Source organism: Spermophilus citellus, assembly GCF_964194105.1.
Source record: "Spermophilus citellus genome assembly, chromosome: 18".
NCBI lineage: Eukaryota > Metazoa > Chordata > Mammalia > Rodentia > Sciuridae > Spermophilus > Spermophilus citellus.
This window is the reverse complement of record NC_138200.1, coordinates 18454437-18479859: the sequence shown is the minus strand read 5'-3', so window position 1 is coordinate 18479859 and position 25423 is coordinate 18454437. Positions and strand designations below refer to the sequence as shown.

The 25423-nt window shown below is 39.3% G+C and overlaps 1 protein-coding gene across 3 annotated transcripts in view; it reads left to right on the top strand.

Annotated features, from left to right (window-relative positions):
• Window positions 1-17998, top strand: part of UBA2 (ubiquitin like modifier activating enzyme 2) — a 46976-nt gene extending 28978 nt beyond the window's left edge. For all 3 annotated transcript variants that reach the window (XM_081274349.1, XM_081274348.1, XM_081274347.1), the window contains exons 11-17: window positions 859-952; window positions 1047-1159; window positions 4863-5018; window positions 7219-7315; window positions 13628-13733; window positions 15708-15844; window positions 17160-17998. In XM_081274349.1, coding sequence (XP_081130475.1) covers window positions 859-952; window positions 1047-1159; window positions 4863-5018; window positions 7219-7315; window positions 13628-13733; window positions 15708-15844; window positions 17160-17341 — 885 coding nt within the window. In that variant the 3' untranslated portion in view covers window positions 17342-17998. The remainder of the gene's footprint in view (window positions 1-858; window positions 953-1046; window positions 1160-4862; window positions 5019-7218; window positions 7316-13627; window positions 13734-15707; window positions 15845-17159) is intronic.
• The last annotated feature ends 7425 nt before the right edge of the window (window positions 17999-25423 follow it).

The following is a 25423-nucleotide window of genomic DNA, read 5'->3' as shown; positions in this document are numbered from 1 at the left end:
TTGCTCCAGGAATTACTCTGGGCCATGCAAAAATAGCATTTTTCTTTAAGGGTGGTCATCCTTATTAGCTGAAAAGTGACCCAGAGGCTGAATAAAATATTAACATGGCTTGGTTAAGTCCTTTTTCAGCAGATCCACTGAACTAGAGCTGACTCCTTCAGCTCTAGTTTTGTACACTGAAGAATTCTGCACAGGGTATTGCTAGTAAAAAGGGCATATCCAAAATGTTTTCTTCCATCCAAAGCAGAAAGCCTTACCGAAATCTAATTAAAGAGTCTAGGATATGGCCTCAAGAAAAATGCAAATTATAAAGAGAAAACTTTGATCATGTTTCGTTATCTGAAGACACAGCACACATGGGTGAGTGGTGTATCTATGAAGGGAGTTTGGAGGAGGAGAGCCCAAGGTAGTAGTCCAGGTCTTTCTGAGACTTTAATGAAACTGTTTTGTCAAACAGCCTGTGTCTTTGCCTGGATTCTGTGCTTGTCCAGCAATTATCTCATTACTAACTAGTGAACCCAGGAAAGGGTTGCCATCATCAATTAATGGAATTGGGATTCTGGTGTATTATGTACTTGGTCCCCAGTGCATTTGTTTAAGCATGAGCAATCTCCTAGAAGCAAGGTAGTTCTTGATGTTCTTTTTTGACTGTATTCCTGGACAGGAAGTCATAAGCCCCTGTCCCTTTTATCCAATCTCCATGCTACTTACCTGAGAGTAGCCTCTCTTTCGTGCACCTCTTGTTCTGGTTAATTGTCTACAATATTATACATATGTGAAGGTACTCTTGTGAAAGTAGTACTAGTCAAGCTAGTGAGTTCATGGGAAGACTTGTTAAATAATTTATATTATTGGCAGGATGACCCATCTGCAATGGATTTTGTCACTTCTGCTGCAAATCTCAGGATGCATATTTTCAGTATGAATATGAAGAGCAGGTTTGATATAAAATGTAAGTTGTTTTGTATTTCATTTGTATCATCAAAACCTCAAAGTTGTTTTTTCTTTTTTAACAGCTAAACATGTTCATCTTTTTCCCCCCACAGCAATGGCAGGGAACATTATTCCTGCTATTGCTACTACTAATGCAGTGATTGCCGGGTTGATAGTATTGGAAGGACTGAAGATTTTATCAGGAAAAATAGACCAGTGTAGAACTGTGAGTATTTCTGTTTGCCTTTTTTTATTCAAGGTCTTTTTAAAATTATAGGAGAGCATTTGCTATGTGCATGGCCCTGAATGCAATCCTCAGCACACACAACCCAACTCCCAAAGTATAAAAAGCATGTAAAACAGACATTTTTTAAAATTAAAACAACAAAATTGATTTAAAGCAATGGAAAAACAATTGTTTCAGTTACCTTGTGTGAGTGTGTGTTTAAGTAATCTTCCTGGAAATTTCAATAGAAAAGAAAGCACATTGACTTATTTTTATCTAATAAGTGAAAGCAGAAGCTAATTTGTTTCTAACATTTCCAGTTTTACCAAATTTAGCATGAGATCTACATATTAAAAAGATTTTCCAATTCTATGGTTTAAAAAAATGGTTATTCTTTGGTCATTCTTTTTATTCTCTTTTAGGATTATTTTATATTCTTTGATTAATTTTCTTTTTCTTTTTATTTTTTTTAGAGAGAGTGAGAGAGGAGAGAGAGTGAGAGAGAGAGAGAATTTTTTTTTTTAATATTTATTTTTTAGTTCTCGGCGGACACAACATCTTTGTTGGTATGTGGTGCTGAGGATCAAACCCGGGCCGCACGCATGTCAGGCGAGCGCGCTACCGCTTGACCCACATCCCCAGCCCCTCTTTGATTAATTTTCAAGTCTGAAATCTTTACTATGGAAGTGTCTCACCATTTCTACTAGATCTGTGTTTTGTTTACTTAAGTGATTTATGGTTTTGTAACAATGTATTTTAGAATTGTAGCTATGACAGTTCAAGTATCTATACATACCTTGAAGTACATTACCTCATAGAGTATTTGTACTACCAACCTAGGATAACTTTTTCTTTTTGTGGTACTAGATATGGAACCCAGGGCCAGTGCATTCTAGGCAAGCACTGTGCCACTGAGCTCCATCCCCATTGCTAGGACTACTTTTAAATTCTAGACTTTAGGTTTTCAACCCATACGTGTTTAGACAGTAAATCTGCTTGGTTCCTTTCTTGCTGTAATGATTGATAGGAAAGACATTAGCCCTTTTACCAAACCCAAGGTCAAGATAATTCCTCTTGCTGTTTCTATTGGGAAGGTGTTTTTCTCTTTGCTCTCCCTCATTTCCAGGTTCTTAAAAGAGTTCTTATATTAGTAAAGAATGGGCTAGGTGTGCCTCTTCAGGCTAAACCACTTGTCTGGGCACCATGTTATACACCTGTAATCCTAGTGGCTCCAGAGGCTGAGGCAGAAGGATCACAACTTCAAAGTCAGCCTCAGCAACTTCATGAGGACCTAAACAACTTAGCGAGACCCTATCTCAAAATGAAAAGGGCCATGAGTGGTTAAGTGCCCCTATGTTCAGTTCCTGGTATCAAAAAAAAAAAGTCTAAATCATTTGGATGTTCTGTTTGGTTCCTGCTTTCGTTATTGAGTTTGTCTTAGGAGGCTTTGCTTTCTTACCAGCTCAAAGAAACTTCCTAAAAAGTTCAAGTAACCAATACTTTTGCTACTGTTTATGTTCTCCTTTTTATGACAGTGTTGTAATCAAAGGACCCATTTACATTTTTAGTTGTAGGATGACACAGTACCTTTATTTTATTTTTTGTATGTGGTGCTGAGGGTTGACCCCAGTGCCTCACGCATGCTAGGCAAGTCCTCTACCTCTGAGCCACAACCCCAGCCCCAGGACCCATTCTTTTCAGGAATTTTTTAAAATGTCCAGCCTGCAATGGTATTCTTTTTTTTCTTTTTCAGAATTAACAATACATTCTTTATTTCATTGTTGTTTGGCAGAGCTGGGAATCTAACCCAGGGCCTAATGTGCTCAGAAAGCACTCTATTACTATACTACATCCCCAGCCTTTATATGTTTTTTAAGGTAACTTCTATGTTTTCATGAAATCTCAGGGTGAAGGAATGTGCAGTCATATAATCACTCCACCATCTTGATTCAATTCTTTTTTTGTTTGTTTGAGTGCCTGGGATTGAACTCAGGGGTACTGGACCACTGAGCCACATCCCCAGCCCTATTTTGTACCTTTTTATAGAGACTGGGTCTCATTGAGCTCCTTAGTACCTTGCTGTTGCTGAGGGTGGCTTTGATCTTGCTATCTTCCTGCCTCAGCCTCTGGAGCCACTGGGATTACAGGTGTGTGACACTGTGCTGATTCAATTCTATTTAAACATTTATTTTGGGGCTGGGGCTGGGGCTGTGGCTCAAGCGGTAGCGCGCCCGTCTGGCATGCGTGCTGCCCGGGTTCGATCCTCAGCACCACATACCAACAAAGATGTTGTGTCCGCCGAGAACTAAAAAATAATAAATATTAAAAAATTCTCTCTCTCTCTCTCTCTCTCTCTCTCTCTCTCTCTCTCCCTCTCCCTCTCCCTCTCCCTCTCCCTCTCCTCTTTCACTCTCTCTTTAAAAAAAAAATGTTTATTTTGGCTGCCATAATTTTAATTTCTAAGAACTTCTTAAATTTTTTTCTTTTGAGCCCACAATCATAACTGATTGTCAAACTTACTTTATGCCAGTTTCCTGTAACATCCTTCTGATTTCTTTGCTTGCTTATTTCCATCCACCATTTGGACTGTTGATACTTATATATGTGGATTTACTTTGTTCACATTTTTAAATGAATATTAAGATGGATTAATAATGTTTGCCTGGGTATTAACAGTAATACCTTTTTTGGAGTGAGGATTGGTCTGAGTGCCTTTACACAGACTGAGTACACAATCTGAGCTATATCCCTAATCCCAATTTTGTTTTATTATTACTTTCCTTAGTATACTTAATCTTCCTGGCAAAGCCCCAAAATCAAAGAAATGTTTCCCCCATTTGTTTTCTAGTTTGCTTTCTAGCCCTGCTACATGACCAGTACTCACTGTAGGGAAAAGTTACAGAGGGCGACTCTACTATCTCCAAGGATATACTCCTTTAAACTTGGAGGAATCTATAGGGTTCTCCTTTAGAGTTAATGATTCTTAGTAGACATAGTGCTACATTGTAGACACATGGAAAATTTGTATCTAAGCTTCTTCTGTTTTTCTGACTTTGTTGTATTTGTTTAATGTTGATAGTGTGCACCAAACTTTATAGTAGTTTAACGTTGGGACCTTCCCTAATTCAGTGTAATTTTTTAAAAATTTGTCTTGGTTTTTAATTTTTTTTGAGGAGGAGATATTAGACAAATAGCATTAATACCAGTATCTTTCCCTTATTTCCATAAATGTTATTTTAATTGTCCTAGGAAATTTGGAAAGGTGGTCACTTTTGTTCCATATATCTGTAAAAGCATTATCATTAATTGCAGAAGTGTGTTGGTCTTACAAAGAGGTTGACTTAAAGTAACTGAGAATAAAAACTATGAAGGACACCCAGAAGCTGATTTAATGATGATACCAGAGACAAATATGGCTCTACTTATACTCTTGCTAAATTAATTAGCAGAAGCATGTGGAGTTGGTATAAAACAAACAGGTGTCTTTAGAGTAAACCCAGCTGTTTATATGGTAGCTAAATAGAAAAGAAGATTAAAAAACTAGACTCTTTAAAAAGTTATGATTTTCCTGATCCTTGCCATCTCTAGAGGAGAATGTTTAAATAATGTTGTTTTTTTTATTAATACACAAAATTATTTTTAGATTGGTATATAAAATTATAATTCACATTTCTGATTCCTGCTTTTTGGTTTTTCTCCAAAGATTTTTTTGAATAAACAGCCAAACCCAAGAAAGAAGCTGCTTGTGCCTTGTGCACTGGATCCTCCTAACCCCAATTGTTATGTGTGTGCCAGCAAGCCAGAGGTGACTGTGCGACTGAATGTCCACAAAGTGACTGTTCTCACCTTGCAAGATAAGGTGAGTTCAGGGGCCAGTTCTCTTCCCTAAAACAAAAAAATCCAAGTGTCCTTTTATCCTTTACAGCATATTACTAAATACCTGGTAACAAACTAAATACCAGGTAATTGCTCCGAAAATCTCTGAAGTGAGTTGCTCTAATTTCCTGGATTATTTCACTATCTAGATTGCTGCGCTTTTCTCTCTGATTCCAGAATATGTGCCTCCTATCCCAGGCACATAAGGTATAAGTGTATTTGTCTGGAATATGTATCATAGGTGGCATAGTATCATGGCAGGCAGACTTCTTTGCTCTTTATTTCCCACATAGTGAGTAAATTCTGATTTTTGTTCGTTTGTTTTGGTAATACTAGGGGTTGAATCCCAGGACACTCTACCACTGAGATAAGTCTCCAGACTTTTTTATTTTTTATTTTAATATAGGGTCTTACCTTGAGGCTGGCCTTAGACTTGTGATTCTCCTGTTTAGCCTCCCAAATAGTTCTGATTTTTTTTTTTTTTCTTTTTGGATAAAGAAGTGTCTTCGCGGCTGGGGATATAGCTCAGTTAGTAGAGTGCTTGCCTCACATATAGAAGGCCCTGGGTTCAATCCCCAGCACCAAAACAAACAAACAAACAAACAAAAAAAACCCAGAAATGTCTTTGAATAGTTTTGGCTATGGCCAAACCCACAAAGAGTTTTTTTTTGTTTTGTTTTGTTTTATGGTAGTACTGACGATTGAACCTGGGGTGCTAGACCACTAAACTTGACTATATTTCTTTTTTCTCTTCTTGAGGCTGGCCTTAAAGTTGTGATCCTTTTGCCTTAGCCTTCCTACTAGCTGAGATTATAGTTACAGACTACTGCACTTGTCTCAGACAAGGTATTTTTATGAATTGTGAATACTTGACTAAGAATAACAAAGTTCTGTGTTTCCAGTGGAGCAAAATCCCAGTTAGTAGCTTTGTATTATGGGTAGGGATAACTTGCAGAGTTCAGGTGCTCTAGATGTTGGACAGTACCCATTCCCACAAAATTAGGAGGCTCTTGTTAATTATTTATGAAATCTGAGACTTATATAGATTTTTGTAATATGACCTGATTCTGGATTCACTTATAGAGCAGGAGTATAAGAAATGGGGGTTTAAGATATAGTCTAAGCCCTGTGTGGTGATGCACACCTGGAATCACAGCTACTTGGGAGGCTAAGGAAGGAGCATCACAAATTGGAGGGCATCTTGGACAATTTAATAAGATCCTAATTCAAAATAAAGAGGGCTAAAGATGTAGCTTAGTGGTAGCAATGCTTGTCTATGAGTGAGGCACTGGGTTCAATCCTCTGTACCATCTACCTTCCCCCTCCCACACAGGCGTACTATGCAAGAAAAAAATTTAGGTTCCTTCTAAATTGTCTAGATTACTTTCATTGAACTTTTTTATTTTTTAAATGGCTGAAAAGTGTCCCTTCCCACTTAGGGGAGCATTTTGGATTGTTCGCTGATTGAATCCATCACAGTGCTACATATTTACATACCTCTTGAGATAGGTGATTAAGCCTTTCCCAAAGTGGGTAGGGAATGACCTTCCTCCTAGAACTGGCTACATAGGGAAGACTAATTTGTAATCATATCTTAGTCAGGGAAGGCAGCAGATCTTGGTTAACTGGACATTGGAGGGTTGCTGCCCCCTTTTATTCCTAGGAATTATTATTGTTGAAAATATTGACTTGGGATTAAAGATAATTCCTCTATTTGAGGGTAATTAGACCCCTAGAGAGATACTCCATATCAATTTTTAGGAGCTGGTAGTGATCAGAATATGATCACTTAGAAATCTTCCAAAGCTATATGGAATTCAGGAAAGATGAGGTCATGTGAGAATCAGGTTAGTAAGAATTTCTTTTCATCTGTCAAACCTTCTGTTACAGGGCTGGTATAGAAACTGGGATGAAATGTTAAGTTTGGAGTCCACTTCCTAATGTTCGGGGGAAGAAAATAGCAAGAGCCAGTCAAGTAGTACTTAAGTCCCATTTAGAGGAAGTTTGCTCTGATCTACATTTGTGGTTGAATGTGGCTAACTCTCCAGTTTTTCCTAACTAGCCCCTTTATGAAAGGAGAAAGTAAGAGCCTTTATAGAAACAAATCTATAGGTTTTTATTTATTTTTAAATGGTCTTTAATTGCCTGTATTAATATTTTTTAATCTTTTTTCTTCCTTATAGATAGTGAAAGAAAAATTTGCTATGGTAGCACCAGATGTCCAAATTGAAGATGGGAAAGGAACAATCCTAATATCTTCAGAAGAGGGAGAGACAGAAGGTATTATTGCATTTATCCACTCCCCTCATTTAGGGACATGAAATTATTGTGCACTCTAATGTGCTAACTAACGTGTACTCTGTACTCCTCAAAGGAAGGAGAGTGGAGTACACATTATTTGTTCATTGCATATGTTACTCGGTTCCATGGTAATGGGGGTGACGTTTGGTCATGGAAGTGTTTTCCCAAGGTGGTGTTTCCTTGATAGAGTCACCACAGCACAAATTTGGATGCTTCTAAATCTCGATACTAAGGGACTATTTCTCAATAACTCAGTGGACAGATTGTGACTGCAGTATTCTTGTCTGCTTCCAAGGAACCTCTTTTCCTGTGTCATGGAACCTGGAGGCTACGTTGGTAATGAGAAAACTTCTGGCTTTTAAATCAGTGGGGAGGGTAATCTTGAGTTTCTTGGGTGTTTTTTCTAAGAATGGGGAAGTCTTGATAGCCTGCTCCTGCTACACAGCAGAAAATGTTGGTGAAGTCAGTGCCTAGTTTTAGCTCTCTAAGCTTTAAGTTTTAAGCAAGGGCTAGGAATGTGGCCCAATGGTAAAATGCTTGCCTAGTATGCACAAAACCCTAGGTTGGCTCCTGAGTACCTCCACTTCCCCTCCTCAAAGAAAAAAAAAATCAAGCAGCTTATTACTTTTGTTAAAGTATTTATTAGAAGATAAGGTAGAATACATTTGATTGAATTCTGTTGAAGCTTCTATAGTAAGAACTGCATTATAATTAGACCTCCTTCAGATTTTAATCAGTCTGATTAGAAAGTTCCCACATTCCTTCTGCCATTTTTATATCTCATTTCTTGGGTTACCAGTTGATTCTTCCATGTCCCAGTTCTTTACCAGTGTACCATTATTATTTCCTGTGTGTCGGCTTATTTATCACCTATTTGTTTAGTGGTCATTTATTCACTATTCTTTGCCAGGTGCTAACAGGGATTCAAATATTAACCTTTCTTTAAGGCTTAGTGTCAGGATACTTGGTGTAATTGCTTGTTGAGAATTGTTTGGGATATTAGATCATATGTAATTGGAGGCCATATATGGGCTGGGTGCCAGTCTATTACAGGAGTCCACTTGAATATTCAAGTCCCATTTTAGCCAACTGTCCTCATCCTAAAGAAGTTTTGGTTTGTGATATGTTGTCCCCTTAGTTTTCACTAGTTCTTTCAGATGTTAGTTTAAAAATGGAGGGCTAGGGATGTATCTCAGTGTATAGTGCTTGCCCAGCATGCATGAGACTTTGGGTTTGATTCCAGCACCCCCCTCGCAAAAAAAAAAAAAAAAACATGAGGTCAAGAATCTCAATAGTTGGGGCTGGGGATGTGGCTCAAGCGGTAGCGCGCTCGCCTGGCATGCGTGCGGCCCGGGTTCGATCCTCAGCACCACATACCAACAAAGATGTTGTGTCCGCCGAGAACTAAAAAATAAATATTAAAATAAAAAAAAATAAAGTAAAAAAAAAAAGAATCTCAATAGTTTAAAACGTGTCCCTATTTCATGGAGTACGTGAGGTACTGAGGTTGAAACAGTGGTTATTCAAATGCATGGAATTCTGTATTTTAGGCACAGTCTTACGGTATTTATAACAAGCATGGATTCAAGATAGCAGTCCTTGGCACAAGGTACTTTACAGCCTGGAAGGAGAGTAGATTTAGTATATAGTATATTGAAGAAGGGTCAAGAACAAGGTATGAATTGAAGGAGAGCATATTTTGCTTTGTGGGGGGAGGGTTAGGGCAGCAGGAGAGGGAAGACTGTTGGGTTAACTTTTAAAGAAGAGCTGGGGACCTGGACAGAGAAGGGAAGGTCTGCGTTTGGATAGAATAGATAGCATCTATAAAAGCATAAACTAGTAAAACAACATAAAAAGCTCTAGAAATAGAGAATAATTTGTTTCCATTTCAGAATGAAAGTGCCATAGGGTTGGCAGTGGTGATGAAGCTGGAACTTTCTGTGTCATACTTGCTGTGTTTGTCTTTATCTTCTCCTCTGACTTGCCTGGCCCACTATCCCATTCGCACCAGGGTTTAAACACAGGAGCAGTGTGGTTCCATATAATGTGCAGAGGGTCTATTAAAAAGGGTGTGAAGTAGAGGCAAGGAGCCAGTAAGGGTTAGAAAGAGTAGCATCATTAGTCCTGTACTATGTTGTTAGCAGACTCTGGATTCAAAGATGATGCTAATTCTCTAAAATAAGAACCCATATTAACTTTTGAACCCATTAGTTCTTTTTTTTTTTTAATTGATTTTAGTTTTTTAAATACGCGACAACAGAATGCATTACAATTCTTATTACACCTATACAGCACAGTTTTTCATGTCTTTGTAAAGTATGTTCACATCAATTCATGTCTTTATATTTGTACTTTGTTTTTTGTTTGGGTTTTTTATTGTTGTTTTGCTTACACATATCACAATTTTAATATCTCTGTATATAAAGTAGGTTGACACCCAATTCTTGTCTTCATACATGTACTTTGGATAATGATGTCCATCACATTCCACCATCCTTGCTAATCCCCTGCCTCCTCCCTTTCCCTCCTTCCCCTCCTTCCCCTCTTCCCAATCTAGAATTCATCTATTCCTCCCATGTTCCCCCTCCCTACCTTACTATGAGTCAGAATCCTTATATCAGAAAAAACATTCAGCATTTTTTTGGGGGGATTGGCTAACTTCACTTAGCATTATCTTCTCCAACGCCATCCATTTACCTGCGAATGTCATGATTTTATTCTATTTTATTGCTAAGTAAAATTCCATTGTGTACATATACCATATTTTTTTTATCCATTCATCCACTAAAGGGCTCCACAGTCTAGGTTGGTTCCACAGTTTAGCTATGAACCCATTAGTTCTGAGGAGGATTAAATTCACTGAAAGAGTTTGAAACTGGAATTCAGTAGGAAGTATCATTGTCCAAAGGTATTCCACACAGATGGAAATAGTTCAATAAAAATGAAATCTGGAAAAGAACTGGAATAAACCTTCAGTATTTTCTGGGTGTCAAAAATTTAGGGAATGCCTGGTGTAGGTGATGCATGCTTTTAATCCCAGTGGCTCAGGAGGCTGAGACAGGAGGATGGCAAGTTCAGAGCCAGCCTGAGCAATTTTAGCGAGGTGCTAAGCAACTCAGTAAGACCCTCTTTCTAAATAAAATACAAAATAGGGCTGGGGATGTGGCTCAGTGGTTGAATGCCCCTGAGTTCAATCCCCGGTACCCACCACCCCCATCACCAAAAAAAAGAAAGAAAACCTTTTAAAACATTTTTCTTAAATGAAAGAAAAATGGTTTTTTAAAAAAAAGTAATCCCAGTGGCTCAGGAGGCTAAGGCAGGAGGATCACAGTTTCAAAGCCAATCTCAGCAACTTAGCAATTCAGCAAGACCCTGTCTTTAAAAAAGGCTGGGGGTGTGACTCAGTGGTTAAGTACCCCTAGGTTCAATGCCCAATACCAAAAAAGATTACTGAATTGAAAATTTAAATTATGTAGAAATGTATAGCCTTTAAATATAATTAGCCAGGTGGGGTGGTATATGTCTGTACTTGGGAGGCTGAGGCAGGAGGATCACAAATATGGGGTAGCCTGGGCAATTTAGTTGAGGCCCTGTCTCAAAATTATTTTAATCATGGTAGCATATGAGGTGGGAGGATCCCAAGTTCCAGGCCAGCCTGGGCAATTCAGTGTAAAAAATAAAAATATATGGGGATATAGCTTTTGTTTTGGGGGATTGGCTAACTTCACTTAGCATTATCTTCTCCAACGCCATCCATTTACCTGCGAATGTCATGATTTTATTCTATTTTATTGCTGAGTAAAAATACCACTTTTTTTTTTTTTAAGAGGAGAGAGAGAGAAAATTTTTAATATTTATTTTTAGTTCTCGGCGGACACAACATCTTTGTTGGTATGTGGTGCTGAGGATCGAACCCGGGCCGCACGCATGCCAGGCGAGCGCGCTACTGCTTGAGCCACATCCCCAGCCCCCCCCCCTTTTTTTTTTAAGAAAATAGTTCCAGTTCAAACTCTTTCACTCATCCACAGTGAGTGGATATAGCTCAGTGGTGGAACTCCCCTGAATTCAGTCAGACCCTAGTACTGCAAAAATAGAAAAAATTTTAAAAATGTAATGAAAGTGGTTGCTGATGTTGTACAACTGTAGAGTGCTAGCCTAGCATGTGTGAGCCCCTGGCTTCAATCCTCTGGTACCTAGGACCAATAATAAACAAACATGATAATATCGCCATAATTATTTTTTTCCTGGTACTGGGGATTGAACCCAAGGGCTTAAAGATGCTAGTCAAGCACTCTGCTACTGCATTACATTCCCTAGAAAATCTATGTACCTCGCATAACAAATGTTCAATAAAATAGACTGCGGAGGGAATATAAATTGGCATTAAATTGGGGAAGCAGTGTTGTTGTTTTAATATTTTTATTTTATTTATTTTTTTATGTGGTGCTGAGGATTGAACCCAGTGCCTCACACATGCTAGACAAGTGCTCTATTCTGAGCTACAACCTCAGCCCTGTTTTTGCAGTTCTAGGGATTGAACTCGGGGCCTTTCACAGGCTAGGCAAGTGCTGAGCAATCTGTCACTGAGCACTTGCCTAGCCTGAGGATGAAGTTTTGAATGAAATTTAGCTGCTTTTTTTAGGCCAGGAGAGTGGAACATTTGGACAAGCAGGAGAGAAAGGATAATTAAGGCAGAAAGGCCTTAGAATAGTGGGAAGAGATATGATACCAGAAAGTCATTTGGTGGAGTTGTTCTTCAGTGGAGTATTTACAATTCATGTAGCAAAGGTTTTTGTTTTGAGGTGATGTTTTACTGTGTTGCCCAGGCTGGCCTAGAACTCATGGATCATCCTGAGTAGCTGGGACTACATGTGCACGTGGTGTGCCCGGCTACAAAGAATTATTGAATGCTAAGAACTGTGTGCTACATGCTGGGGATTTTAAGATAGAAATGATAGGTGAAGCCAGCAGCTTGGGGAGGCTATGGCAGGAGGATCACAAGTTCAAAGCCAGCTTCAGCAAAGAGCCAAGCACTAGGCAACTCAGTGAGACACTAAACAACTCAGTGAAACCCTATCTTTAAATAAAATACAAAATAGGGCTGGAAATGTGGCTCAGTGGTTGAGTACCCCTGAGTTCAGTCCCAACTACCAAAAAAAAAAGGACGATGAAGAAAAAAAATGAAAGAAATGATATGTGAAAGAAGATAATAAATTGAACTGATTATTTGGGGGACATTTTGTTGGCTTCTTGATGAAAAAAAATGAAAAGTCCATTTGTTTTCCTTGATACAGTGCTGGAATCTTATCTAATTGTAAAATTCACTAAAAAGTGTACTAGGTTGTCACAGATACCTTTTTACAAGTAGAATATATTTCAGACAATTCTGCAAGTTGCCTTGACTTTTCTAGGACTCCAGAATTAACTTGATTTGAATGAGAAAAGTTTCTCAGAATTTCTCACTTTGGTCCCCTTGTAGTAGTTTTGGTAATTTTAAGTGTTCATTGACTGAATTCCTAAGTACCTAACAGTTTCAGTGTATTTGTCTGCTGTATCTACCAGAACAAATACCACAGCCTAGGCAGCTTAAACAACAAAAATTTATATTTTTCAAAGTTCTGAAGACTGGAAGTGCAAGATAACAGTGTTGCAAGGTTTAGTTTCTTCTCAGGCCTCTCTCCTGGGCTCACTGTGTGTTCACATGGCCTTCCTTTTGTGAAAGCACATCCCTGAGTATTTAAATTTCTTACTACAGGGACACCAATCAGATTGGATTAAAGCCTACTGGTAAAGGATTCATTTTAATTTAATTACATCTTCATAAAGCTGTATCTCCAAGTACAGTAACATTCTGTGGTTCTGGCAGTAGGAATTTTGGGGGGACATAGTTCATGATAGAGGAGTGTCTTGTTCAGTCCTATTGGGGACTGAACCCAGGGGTGTTCTGCTACTAACCCCTACATCCCCAGCCCTTTTTAAAAAATTTGAGACAGGGTCTTGCAAAGTTTAGAGGCTGGCCTTGAACTTGGGACCCTCCTGCCTCATCCTCCTGAGTCACTGGGGTTACAAGGGGTTGGGGTTTTATTTTTATTTTTTGTTTTTTAATCTTTTTGGTTATATCTTTATTTTTTATAAATTTCCATATGGTGCAAAGGATGGAACCCAATGCATCATATGGGCAAATGTTCTACTACTGAGCTAACACCAGTCCCAGGGATTTAGCTTAAAATTAACTTGACTGCTCCATGAAGACATAACTAAAGGATCTACATTTCTTTTCACATTTTCTAGCTAATAATCATAAGAAGTTGTCAGAATTTGGAATTAGAAATGGCAGCCGGCTTCAAGCAGATGATTTCCTTCAGGACTATACTTTATTGATCAACATCCTTCATAGGTAGGAATTATTAATATTTTATGTATAAGAAATTGGAATATACAAATTTAAGACAAGGTGGAGGGAAAATGTTTTCCTACCAGTAAACCCTACTGTTCATTAAAAACTGGAAGTGTATTTGCTTGAGTTGGCCATTGAGTTACCTGAAGTTTGACCTATAGGAAGTTTGGGGATTCAGAAATAAAAGGGAGGGGCCAGATGTGGTGACACACTCCTGTAAACCCAGCATCTTGGGAGGCTAAGGCAGGAGGATTAAGAGTTCAAAGCCAACCTCAACAAAATCGAGGTGCTAAGCAACTCAGCAAGACCCTATCTCTAAATAAGATATAAAATAGGGCTGGGGATGTGTCTCAGTGGTTGAGTGTCCCTGAATACAATCCCTGGTACCCCCATAAAATAAAATAAGACAAGAAATTAAAGGGATAAGCAAAAAATGTTTAAGGGTAACCATCAACAATGGTGGCTGATGTATGACTCAGAGTATAGGCCTTTGAGTAGTTCTAATCAGTGGTGAGTTCATTTTAATAAACTGGAATAAAATAGTTAATTTTTTAAATTCCTCAGAAGATAGAACTACTTTCCCCCATAAAACAAATAATTTTATGATTTTTTTATTGTAATAAAAACTAAAATATTAAGAGCTATCCTGTACAGATTCCTTAGTCATGTTTTTTTTTTCCTCTTTGGTATTTTTTCCTACCCACTTAGAAAACAAGACACTGAATATACTTATGTTTTAGACTATTTACATAAATATATACGGCACAGTTACAAAGCAAATGGTCCTCCATGAAGGGTAACAACTGTGTTTGGTATCCAAACATTTTGCCAACATTGCCATCTTATACTAACCTGTGTAGTCTTTTGTGTCATTGTTTGAAGGTAATATTTATTTATACTTGTTTTATTAAAAGCAAAAAACAATGTCTGGGCATGGTGGTGCATGCCTATAATCCCAGCAATTTGGGAGGCTTGAGGCAGAATTCAAGGCCAGTCTTGGCAACTCGGTGAGACCCTGTCACAAAATAGGAAAAGGGCTGAGGATGTGGCTCAGTGGTAGTGACTCTGGGTTCAATTCCCAGTACTGTCCACCCCACGTCCAACAAAACAAAAGTCATAAAGTGATAGGAAAAACTGAATATGGATTACTAGTAAGAAGTAATGGAATTAGAGAAAGACATCACTGGGGTGTGATCTTAAGCCTCAGTTGGACACCAGTTGGCTACCAGTGGCATGCTGTGTTCAGTTTTGAAAGAAAAGACAGTGAAAGGACATAGTAAAGAAATATCACATGGTATCTAAAAGAGGAGGCATAATTAGGGTTTTTTTTTTATCATATTTTTTAGCTCTCTGGGAACAGAACCCCCTTAAAACATGTAAGTCTTTTGTTTGACTTTCATGCATTAAACTTTCATACATGTTTTTGGGAACTCATGTACAAAAGTGGGGTGCTGTCTAGAAAGATGGGTGGGTAACCCAGAAACCATGCAACCCTAATCCCTAAAACACCAAACTGCTTTGGTAGAGTGATTACAATTTTTTGGCATAGTGGCTGAAAAATGGTATCTTAGAAATTATTTTGGGCTACGGTTTCAGACTCAGTTTTCTACATAAACATTAGAAGTTATTCAGCTTTTTGTTTGTTTTCTTTGTTTAAAGCAAGTCCCTAATATGAAAGTACATTTGTTTTGGCCATTAAATTAGTTTTAAATTATCACAGTCTTTTTTTATTGTAATTTTTAAAAATTTGAATCTGGATATGTATTTTGTACGCAGCATATACTTGGAACTTTTGAGAATAGTGTCTCTGATGTTGTTACCTTCACTGCCATTATTAGGATATGCACCCTCTGCTTTTTGTTTGGAGTAGGTAATGATAGCATTGAGGATGCATAATTCCCTTGAATTATGTAATTTTGCTTTGTAAATAGTTGTGGCAGTGGTCCTATTTTATGGTATGCAATTCTTTCACAGTGAAGACCTAGAAAAGGATGTTGAATTTGAAGTTGTTGGTGATGGCCCAGAAAAAGTGGGGCCCAAACAAACTGAAGATGCTGCCAAAAGCATTACCAATGGCAGTGATGATGGAGCCCAGCCTTCCACCTCTACGGGTGAGTCCTGGCCTCAGCCAGTAGATTAATTATCCACTAAGCAAAAAGTATGGAGAAACAAACTATAATTATAGTTAAGAATGCTGATTAAAGTAGAAATTCATAAAAATACTAGAGATGTATGCTGGTTTGGTATTGACTTGATAACTAAATAGTAGGCTGCTCATTTTATTTAGGAGCAACAAATCAATGTATCTATTTTGAGTAGACAGGTGCTTGGTAAGTATGGGATTTTAGCATTTGGTAAAGTGTATCAGAGGGATTTGTTCCCTGGTGTCAGTGCTGAAGCTTGGTGCTTTTCTAAATAACTCATTCTTTTCTATGCTCTGAATGTTTACTTCCCTCCTTCTTTTTTTATTCATGAAACTAAAAGTTTCCTATCAGTTTTTATTTTCTCTGTTTCCATTGTGTTGACTCCCTGTCTTTGCATTCTTTGGAATATATTTAATCTTTGTTCTAGTCTTGAGAGTGTGGGGATGGACTATCTCTCCTATGGGCTGCTTTTCCCCCTCCAAAACAGGCTCCTTTGAAACTATTATGCTAGCTTTTTAAAATTTGTAATTTGAAGTAAACATTTATTGATCCTTTGAGGTAGGCAGGTTTAAGAGGCTATTAGTAGTAAGATAGGTAGTTTGCTTTTGATTTTGGTAGAGGGGGAGATAAAACTACTTTATTGTGTAAGGTTACGAGCATCAAATGTGGAGCTCCCACTTTGTAGGCTTGAATCCTGGCGTCATTTTTGCAGTAGTGTGACCCTGGGAAGAAAGTCAATCTCTGACCTCACTTTCCTTTTCTGGAAAATGGATAATAATGTTATCTTCTTTATAGGGTTGTTGTGATGATTAAATGAGTTGTTATATGCAAAGGGCTCAGAACAGTTCCTGGCACATTGTAAGTGCTGTTTGTTACGTTGTTGTTGTTGATGTTGTTACCTTCACTGCCATTATTAGGATATGCACCCTCTGCTTTTTGTTTGGAGTAGGTAATGATAGCATTGAGGATGCATAATTCCTTTGAATTATATAATGCTTGTTACCACTTTTCTTTTACTTAGAAAAAAAAAATAGGTGCTTTTCCTGGGTTCAATACCCAGTTAACCCCCCCCCCCTCAAAAAAAAAAAAAAGAAAGAAAAAGGTGGGGAGGATAGGTGCTTGTTATTTAAAACAGTAAGTAGCGTGAGAAGGGACAGTTCCCTAAGAATAGCCATTATTAAGTTTGATATAAATTCAGAGAGTTAACTTTAAAGTATATAAAATATTGGTGAACCACTAATAACTCCCACACTTTTAATCTTTTTTTTTTTCCCGAAATAAGCACAAGAGCAAGATGATGTACTCATAGTTGATTCAGATGAAGAAGGTCCTTCAAATAATGCTGATGTCAGTGAAGAAACAAGAAGTCGCAAGAGGAAATTAGATGAGAAGGAGAATGTCACTGCAAAGAGGTCACGTACAGAGCAGATGGAAGAGCTTGATGATGTCATAGCATTAGATTGAGCAAGAAACCCTCCTGAAACGTTAGTTCATCTGGGCAGGACCAGATTGTTAATGTCCTTTGTTCCAAAGGGAAAATAATGACAACGGTGACTTGAAAGTGATTCTGCTCCCTTTGAAAGCATTCATTTTGCTAGAACTATTAGAACATTGGCATATGCTGTATTGAAAGTAGGAGTATAGTTTTAAAACCCTTTGAACAAAGTATGTGCATAACCAGTCATGAGATGAAACACCACAATGCATGTTGCCTTTTTAATGTAAATACCCTTAGGTATCATTTAATAGTTCAAAAATATTGTGGTTTAGTAAAGTTGATACCTGGTTATAAATATTATGCCTTTATTTTTGGCTAGAAGAAGAATTATTTTTAGCCTAGATCTAACCATTTTCATATTCTTAACTGACTGAAACAGATTCAAAGAAATATCAAGTGCTATGCATTGAAACTTGTTTTTAAATGTTAATTGGCACTATGTATATTAATGTAAAACAATGTTAATTTACTCAAATTTTCAGTTTGTACTGCCTGGTATGTCTGTGTAAGAAAACAATTTGTGTATTGTTACAATTTCAGGTTATTTATATTTGATGTTTTGTAAAACTCAAATGATTATACTGTACTTATGGACCAAATAAATGGCATCTGCATACTTGTTACACATGTCTGAATAGTTCCCATTTTTCCTGCCTTATATCTACGTTAAGCATGCTAAAGTCTTTGCATTAAAAAAAAAAAAAAAAAAACAACTCAGCCAGCCAGGCATGGTGGTGCATGCCTATAATTTCAGCCACTCAAAAAGCTAAGACAGGAGGAACAGAACTTCAAGGACAGCATGTACAGCTTATTGAGACCCTGTCTCAAAAGAGGAGGGAGGGTGGCTGGTGATGTAACTCAATGGTGGAGCACTTTCCTAGCATGAGTGAGGCCCTGGATTCAGGCCCCAGCAATGCCAAAAATAAAATTTTTTTTAATAAAAAATATTTTAATAAAAGAAATTTATTCCTAATGGGTGTGAAGGTTTAAAAGATCTCTATTTGCCATAGATGATTACTTTCCAATCTAAAGCCTCTAATGGCAATGTTGTCTAAAATTTTGATTGTTGGGGCTGGGGATATAGCTCAAGTTGGTAAAGTTCTAGCTTCACATGCATGTGGCCCTGGGTTCAATCCCCAGCTCCACCAAAGGAAAAAGAAATTACATTGTTAACATTTAGCCTATTTATTGTTGAACATAATTAAGTGGTCTTTGCCCAGCCCCATAACTGGGACCTTGGATTTGAGATGCTGTGGTGGGTGTGGGGATCTTTCCTCCTTTCTGCACTTTTTGGATTGTCCTGTTCTCCAGCTGAGGAGTCTCTTCTTGAGCGTACTGTTCACAACCTAGCTCTAACTTACAGATATGGCTAGAATATCTGGGTGGAGTAATACTTAGCCTCCTTGAGCTGCAGCCCAGAAGTCCTTGGCCCTTGAGAGTGGTCTTGTCACACAGATAGTGCCTTGAGTTTTCAGAGATCAGAAACCCTTAAGCTGTTTTCCTCATGGTATACCAGTGTCTTTGGTGTTTTGGGCAGTGGACCTTCAGTTGATGACAATAACTACATTTCACATGGATAATTTTTTGGATTTTCTACTTTGTGTAATTCTCTGCCATCCAGTTTATTAACTCTTCTTGTTTTATACCTTTTGTAGATTCATGTAATCAGAGCCTTTAGAAAAGTCATGTTGTCTTTGCCCTCAGGAGCCTGCTGCTTGATGCCTCTGGGATGGACTGATTTCCAGCCTTCTGCTCAGCCCCATCCTGAAATACAGTGTCAAATCAGCCTCCTGGGGAACAATGTGGTGACATTGTCTCAAAAGACTGATCTACATATCAGCATGTACTGTGAGAGGATTCAGTGTTCCAATCAAGAGCCTGAATCATCAATGAAATAACTGACCAGGCAAAGATCATTAGTAGATCCCAAACCCTTCTGTGCAAGCCTTTCAAGGAACAGTCTAAGCTCAGTGCACCAATGTTGCTGCACAGATCGCCTGAAAGTAAAACTTCAGTCCCAGCAATGGGTAGCTCTGGTTGTCACCACCATAATCATGTGACCAAATCTAGCAGCACTAATGGGACTACCTGATATTAGGTGCTTCCTGATGAGATGATAACAAGAACACATAGCACCTTGCCAAAATATAGCCTGAATCTAATAAGCATCTAGGTTTAACTTTTAGCTCAAAGGAAGTAAAGAAGCAAGTTAAACAACAGTAAGAGGAAACAGACAAATGCAGGATGTGTTATGTTCCTTCCATAATCCATCAGTCTGGATTCTTGAGTTGAAGTCATTATCATTTAAAAAGGAAGAAATTATTCTGGATTAAAGGAAATTAATTAAATTTAAGAGACATAACCAGGGATAACTATTTCCTGGCTCAGCAAAATAAATGACATTAGCATTTTTTTTAAATACCTGAGACAGGCTCAGTTTATTTATTTAAAGAGAATTTTTTTAATATTTATTTTTTAGTTTTTGGCGGACCCAACATCTTTGTATGTGGTGCTGAGGATCGAACCCGGGCCGCATGCATGCCAGGCAAGCGTGCTACCGCTTGAGCCACATCCCCAGCCCCACAACTGAAAAATATTAAAAAAAATTGCTTGGGGCTGATGTGGCTCAAGTGGTAGCGTGCTCTCCTGGCATGCATGCGGCCCGGGTTCGATCCTCAGCACCACATACCAACAAAGATGTTGTGTCTGCCGAGAACTAAAAAATAAATATTAAAAATAAAAAAAAAAATTTTCAGTTGTAATTGGACACAACACCTTTGTTTTATTTATTTTTATGTGGTGCTGAGGATAGAACTAGGCAGGGCCTCGAACATGCTTGCTGAGCGCTCTACTGCTGAGCCACAACCCCAGCCCGGACATTAGCAATTTTAGTAACATTTGAAAATTTGTATTGAAAGCCAAGTGCAGTGGTACACTCCTGTAATCCTAGCTGCTTGTGTAGTAGGGGATTATGAGATTAAGGCCAGCCTAGGCAATTTAACAAGATCCTCTCTCAAAATGTAAAGGACTGGGGATGTAGCTCAGTCAGTGGTCAAGTGCCCTTGGGTTCAATCCCTGTAGCAGAAAAATAAATAAGCAAGCTTCTCATTCTTAGCTGTAGAGGTAGGGAGGGCCTCTGTTTCTTTGTATTTTTAAAGTAGAAATCCTGAGGTCCAAAATCTCCATTTGACTGTTTTGAGGGAGGTTATATTTAGAGAAGTATTTTTATAGATACTTTCATACTGGGAACACATTATTTGCATTCTGCACTCAGAAGGAACATATTCCCTCCACTCCCCTGCCCTGTATCCAATTCAAAACAAATTCCAGCCAAAAGCTTATTTGAGGAATTTTAACTGCTCTTACTAAAAAAGTAAAATCAACTGGGTTGGACTATAGGGCTACAGTGCTTTCACGCAGTTTGGTTATATTTTGTAGATACTTTCTGGTTATATTTTGTTACTACTTCCTGGTAAAGTAACATTTTAATAATTTTTGCTAAATGTCTCTGACTCATGCCAGCTTTAAAATGTTTGAGTCTAGCAAATGATGACTCACACTAGACTGGGAAAGGTTCTGAGCAAGAATTTTATTAGAATATATAATGTAAGGTTCTCAGGGTACAAAGTGGTGCTGGGGATGGAACCTTAGGCCTCAAGCTAAGCAAGCCTTCTACCACTGAATTACAGTCCCCAGACCCCAACAACTTATTTCCACTGGGCAAGTCAATTTCAGAGTTAGATATTTTGCATACTATGTCATTCACTCATTCTATAAATATAATAGCATCCCTCTTCTGCACTACGGTGAAAAGCATTATTAGTGTCATTAGCCTGGGCAGAAACCTTTGAGAGCAATAAGACACAAACGGAAATCCAACTACTCATTTTATGATGTCAGCAATAAGTGGTGGGATTGAGGCTCTGAGGTCCTTCAAACTAACCAGTTGGTTCCAGCAGCAGTTTCCAGGATTTCTGAAAGTCATAAACCAACCTCTTGCTCAAAAATGTATTACTGGTATTGCAAAAGCTTTACTGATTGAGCATCCATAAGTAGGTCTTCCCCATTGAGCTATATAGACTGGCTAGAAGTTTTACCATACTATAAGATTTGGGCAGAAGAAATTCCTATCCCTGAGTGCATGATAAGGTTTCAAGACAAGAAAAGATGGCCTCTTGACACTTGATGAAAGCAAGCTGCAAATGTTGGTTTCTAAGCCTAGTTTTTAGACTGAGGACCAGTCTAGGGCTTCAAGTGTCAATGCTTTGAGTCTTTTCTGCCCTTCTCAGAATAAGGGAAATAATAGGACCAGGGGATGTTGAGAGTAGACTGAATCTGCAAGAACAAGAGACATCCGAGAAGAAGGGATGGAAAACCCCCTTTGAGTACACCTAGTAAAACAGAGTATATCAGATAGCCCAGCTCCAGGAGCGGAGGGGACAGTATGCTTCAGATTTAAGATTTGTGCTGATCTCCACAGAAGAAATTCTATCAGGGTGAAACCTGTTGCAGACTGAGGGGAGAGAAAGAAGTGTGGATCCCAGCAACCTCCTCCTTGTGGAATTTGACTGCATAACATTCCCTTTCCCTCATAACCCAATTTATCCAGCCATTGCCGGTTGACATAGGACCTAAGATTCCATAGGAAAACCCCTGAATTGTGTACATAATTAGAATCCAGACACTACAGACAACTAAGGGGGTAGCTAGATGGAAGCCAGATTACAAGAAGGAACAATGTTGGGGGGGGCGAGGGGTCCATAAAAATGGGTGTAGACAAAGTCTGACTAGGATCAGCTTCTGGGGCTTCAAGATGGTGACTGAGAATGTGCCGTGAGTTCAGACATGTTCAGTTTTTGCCTCCTGATTGTGTTCATTTGCTGAGACAAAGGGAAGACTGGTTAACTTGGGAGGATGTGAAACTCCTCCTTCTTCCAGCAATGGTACCAAGGCAGTGGTGTGTGGAAACCAGCTCATCCTTTCTGGCAAGCACTGATTATACCCATCTCTTCCCAACTATGCTCAGTGACCCATATTGGTAGTTTGAAATTGGCCCTAGTGGGAGTATTTACACCATCGTAATTAACAAAAGGTACAAATTAGGACTACTGATTTGTATAAAATTTCTCCCCAATATCTGGTTGCTTAATATGTACCATCAGACCACTAAAGAAAATGGAAAGAGGAAGAGCGAAAAGGAGAAGGAAAGAAACAAAAGAACACCCCCACATCAGTGGAGGGCAGAAAAGGCATCGGTGGAGGTCCGCAGTGGATCCATGGACAGTGGTTCAGGTCTCATGAGTTGGCCTGTCCCATTTCTTCTCCATTGTGCTTCTCAAGGCAGAATAAGGGCCTGGTGTGGTGGCCCAAGCCCGAAATGCACCCAGGTGTAATCCCAGCGGCTCAGGAGGCTGAGACAGGAGGATTGTGAGTTCAAAGCCAGTCTCAGTAACTTAGTGAGGCCCTAAACAACTCAGTGAGACCCTGCCTCTAATAAAACATAAGAAAAGGGCTGGAGATGTGGCTTTTTAAGTGGTTAAGCACCCCTGGATTCAATCCCCAGAATTTAAAAAAAAAAAAAGATTCTTTCAAAATATTCTCTACTGTCATGTATATCTAATAACAACAACAACAACGAGCCAGCCTGCTGACACCGATCACTGTGCTTTCAGTGAGGATACAAAAGAAGAAGGGTCTGGGGGCATTCAGGTAATGTATAGATGTATATATCCCAGAAAGTGTGTCCCAGGACCTGTGAATGCTGCATTGTATCCACTTAAGATCACAATGGTATAATTCTCACATTATTCAATATTTTGAATATAAATAATGGCTTAGTCTATTTCCTCTTCACAGAAACATTATTTTAATGTTGAACACTGAATGTTTTAAGTTGTTTCTGGTTTTAATTAAGTAATGGGTTTTAGCAGATCCTGGACATCAATATATTTTTTTTGTTTTACTGGGGATTGAATCCAGGGGAGCTCTCCCACTAAGCTACATCCCCAGCCTTTTTATTTTTTGAGACAGGGTTTCCTTAAGTTACCCAGACCAGCTTTGAACTTGCAATCCTCCTGCCTTGGCCTCCCGGGTCACTGGGATCACATGTAGTACCACACCTGGCAGTATATTGTTTTAAGTATTGAAAGCACTAAGTAGGCAGGTGGGGACAACACTTTTTTTTTTTGTTTTGTTTTGTTTTTTGGTATTGGAGACGGAACCCAAGGCCTTGAACATGCTACGTAAGCACTCTACCACCAAGCTACACCCCTAGCTCTAGAACACTTAGTCACTTAGTTCACAATTGCTTGTGAAGGCAAAGAGCCCCCTCTAAGCTCCATTTTGGAAGGTTGGAGGTCTGAGGACAGTATAGATTTTGCAAACAATGTTATGGCAAACTTTTGTCTTTAAATTGTATTTTGGATTGTTTCCCTAAAATAGATTCTCACAAGAAGCACTGCTGTTTATGAATGTTTTTGGTTTTGTTGCTTGGTTTATGTAGTGAGGATGTTGATAACCACTGGATTGTTATTACTGAAATTGAATGGTTATACCAACTTATACCAGTATTATATGTGCAACTGTTTCAACAGTTTGGCAGTATTTTTTTTTTTAAAGAGAGAGTGATAGAGGGAGAGAGAGAATTTTTAATATTTATTTTTTAGTTCTCGGGGGACACAACATCGTTGTTTGTATGTGGTGCTGAGGATCGAACCCGGGCGGCACGCATGCCAGACGAGCGCGCTACCGCTTGAGCCACATCCCCAGCCCCTTGGCAGTATTTTTAAATGATTGATAATCAGTGAAATGTGATAACATTTAAATTGCTAGTCCCCTGTGCAAGAGTGGGGCAGAGGCTGGAGTCCTGCAAGCTCAGGGAGGTGTTGGGATCCAACACTGTGCTTCACAGCTTGTTCCTTAGCAATGTTGAGCCCAGACTGCCTTGATCAGTCTGGGCAGAACAATTCCCCAAGAAAGTTACCTGTCCCTGAGATACAGGAAGTACCCTCCCGGAACTCTCTGAGCAAGGATGTCTGGAAAAGAGTGAAGGAATTCCTCCCTCAAGACTGTCTTCCTATATTCTTAAAAAAAAAAAAAAAAAAAAAAAAAGACGGTCTTCCTGGATTCACCAGTCTTGACAGAAAATTGCATGGTGTTCTGCCAGGTGCACGGATGCACGCTTGGAATCCCAGCTACTTGGGAGTCTGAGGCAGCAAGATCATGAATCATGAATTTGAGTCCAGCCTGGGTGACTTAGCAGGACCCGTCTCCAAAAAAAAAAAAAAAAAAAAGGAAGAAGAAGGAGGTCTTGGTCTTGTTTTGTGGGATAAACCTCTAGTCACCTCTTGTTCTTACCAACGTGGCCTCTATGGCTGTATGTGTCCCAGGACCTTCAGCAACATTAGTGCTTTCAGGAGCATCCTTTTGAGCTACAGCCAAAATCAGAGGGCTGGGCAGGTGCTCTTTTGACATTCTCCCTCATCTTCCCTCCCAGGCAAGCCTTCTATCATTGAGCTGCATCTCAGGGTGACTCCCTGTTGTCACCGCAGCTGAGGCTTGCTACCCACTGGTTCTGAGCCTGAGGCCTGCTTCCGGCCTGGCCTGGCCTTCAAAGGGCCTGTGTACAGCAACGGGGGTGGGGGGGAACCAGTCCCCACCAAACACAGCTCCTAGTTCTAGGCGCACCTTCTCCACATCCAGGAGGGGGCCCGACGCTAGTGAGCTACCATTTGGCATCAAGACGGGCGTGGGGTCCCGGGGTCATGCAAGCTCCTAAAGGCGCATCTGCACGAGATGCCCAGTGTTCTAGAGTGGCGGTGCGGGCGCAGAGCTGTGTGCACAAGGCTGAGCTTCTTGGGCCCAGCGCCTGAAACCGAGGTGGCCCTGGGAAGGAAGATGGGAGAGGATGTGGGAAACGTCTGTCTACTGAATACATTTCTCCAGCCGGGATTGGGGGAGTTTTCTCCAGCTCGGCCCTCGGGAATCCGGAACCTATTCAGAGGCCCGACGGCCCGGGCGCTGCACAGGCCTCGGACTCTCCGCGGCGC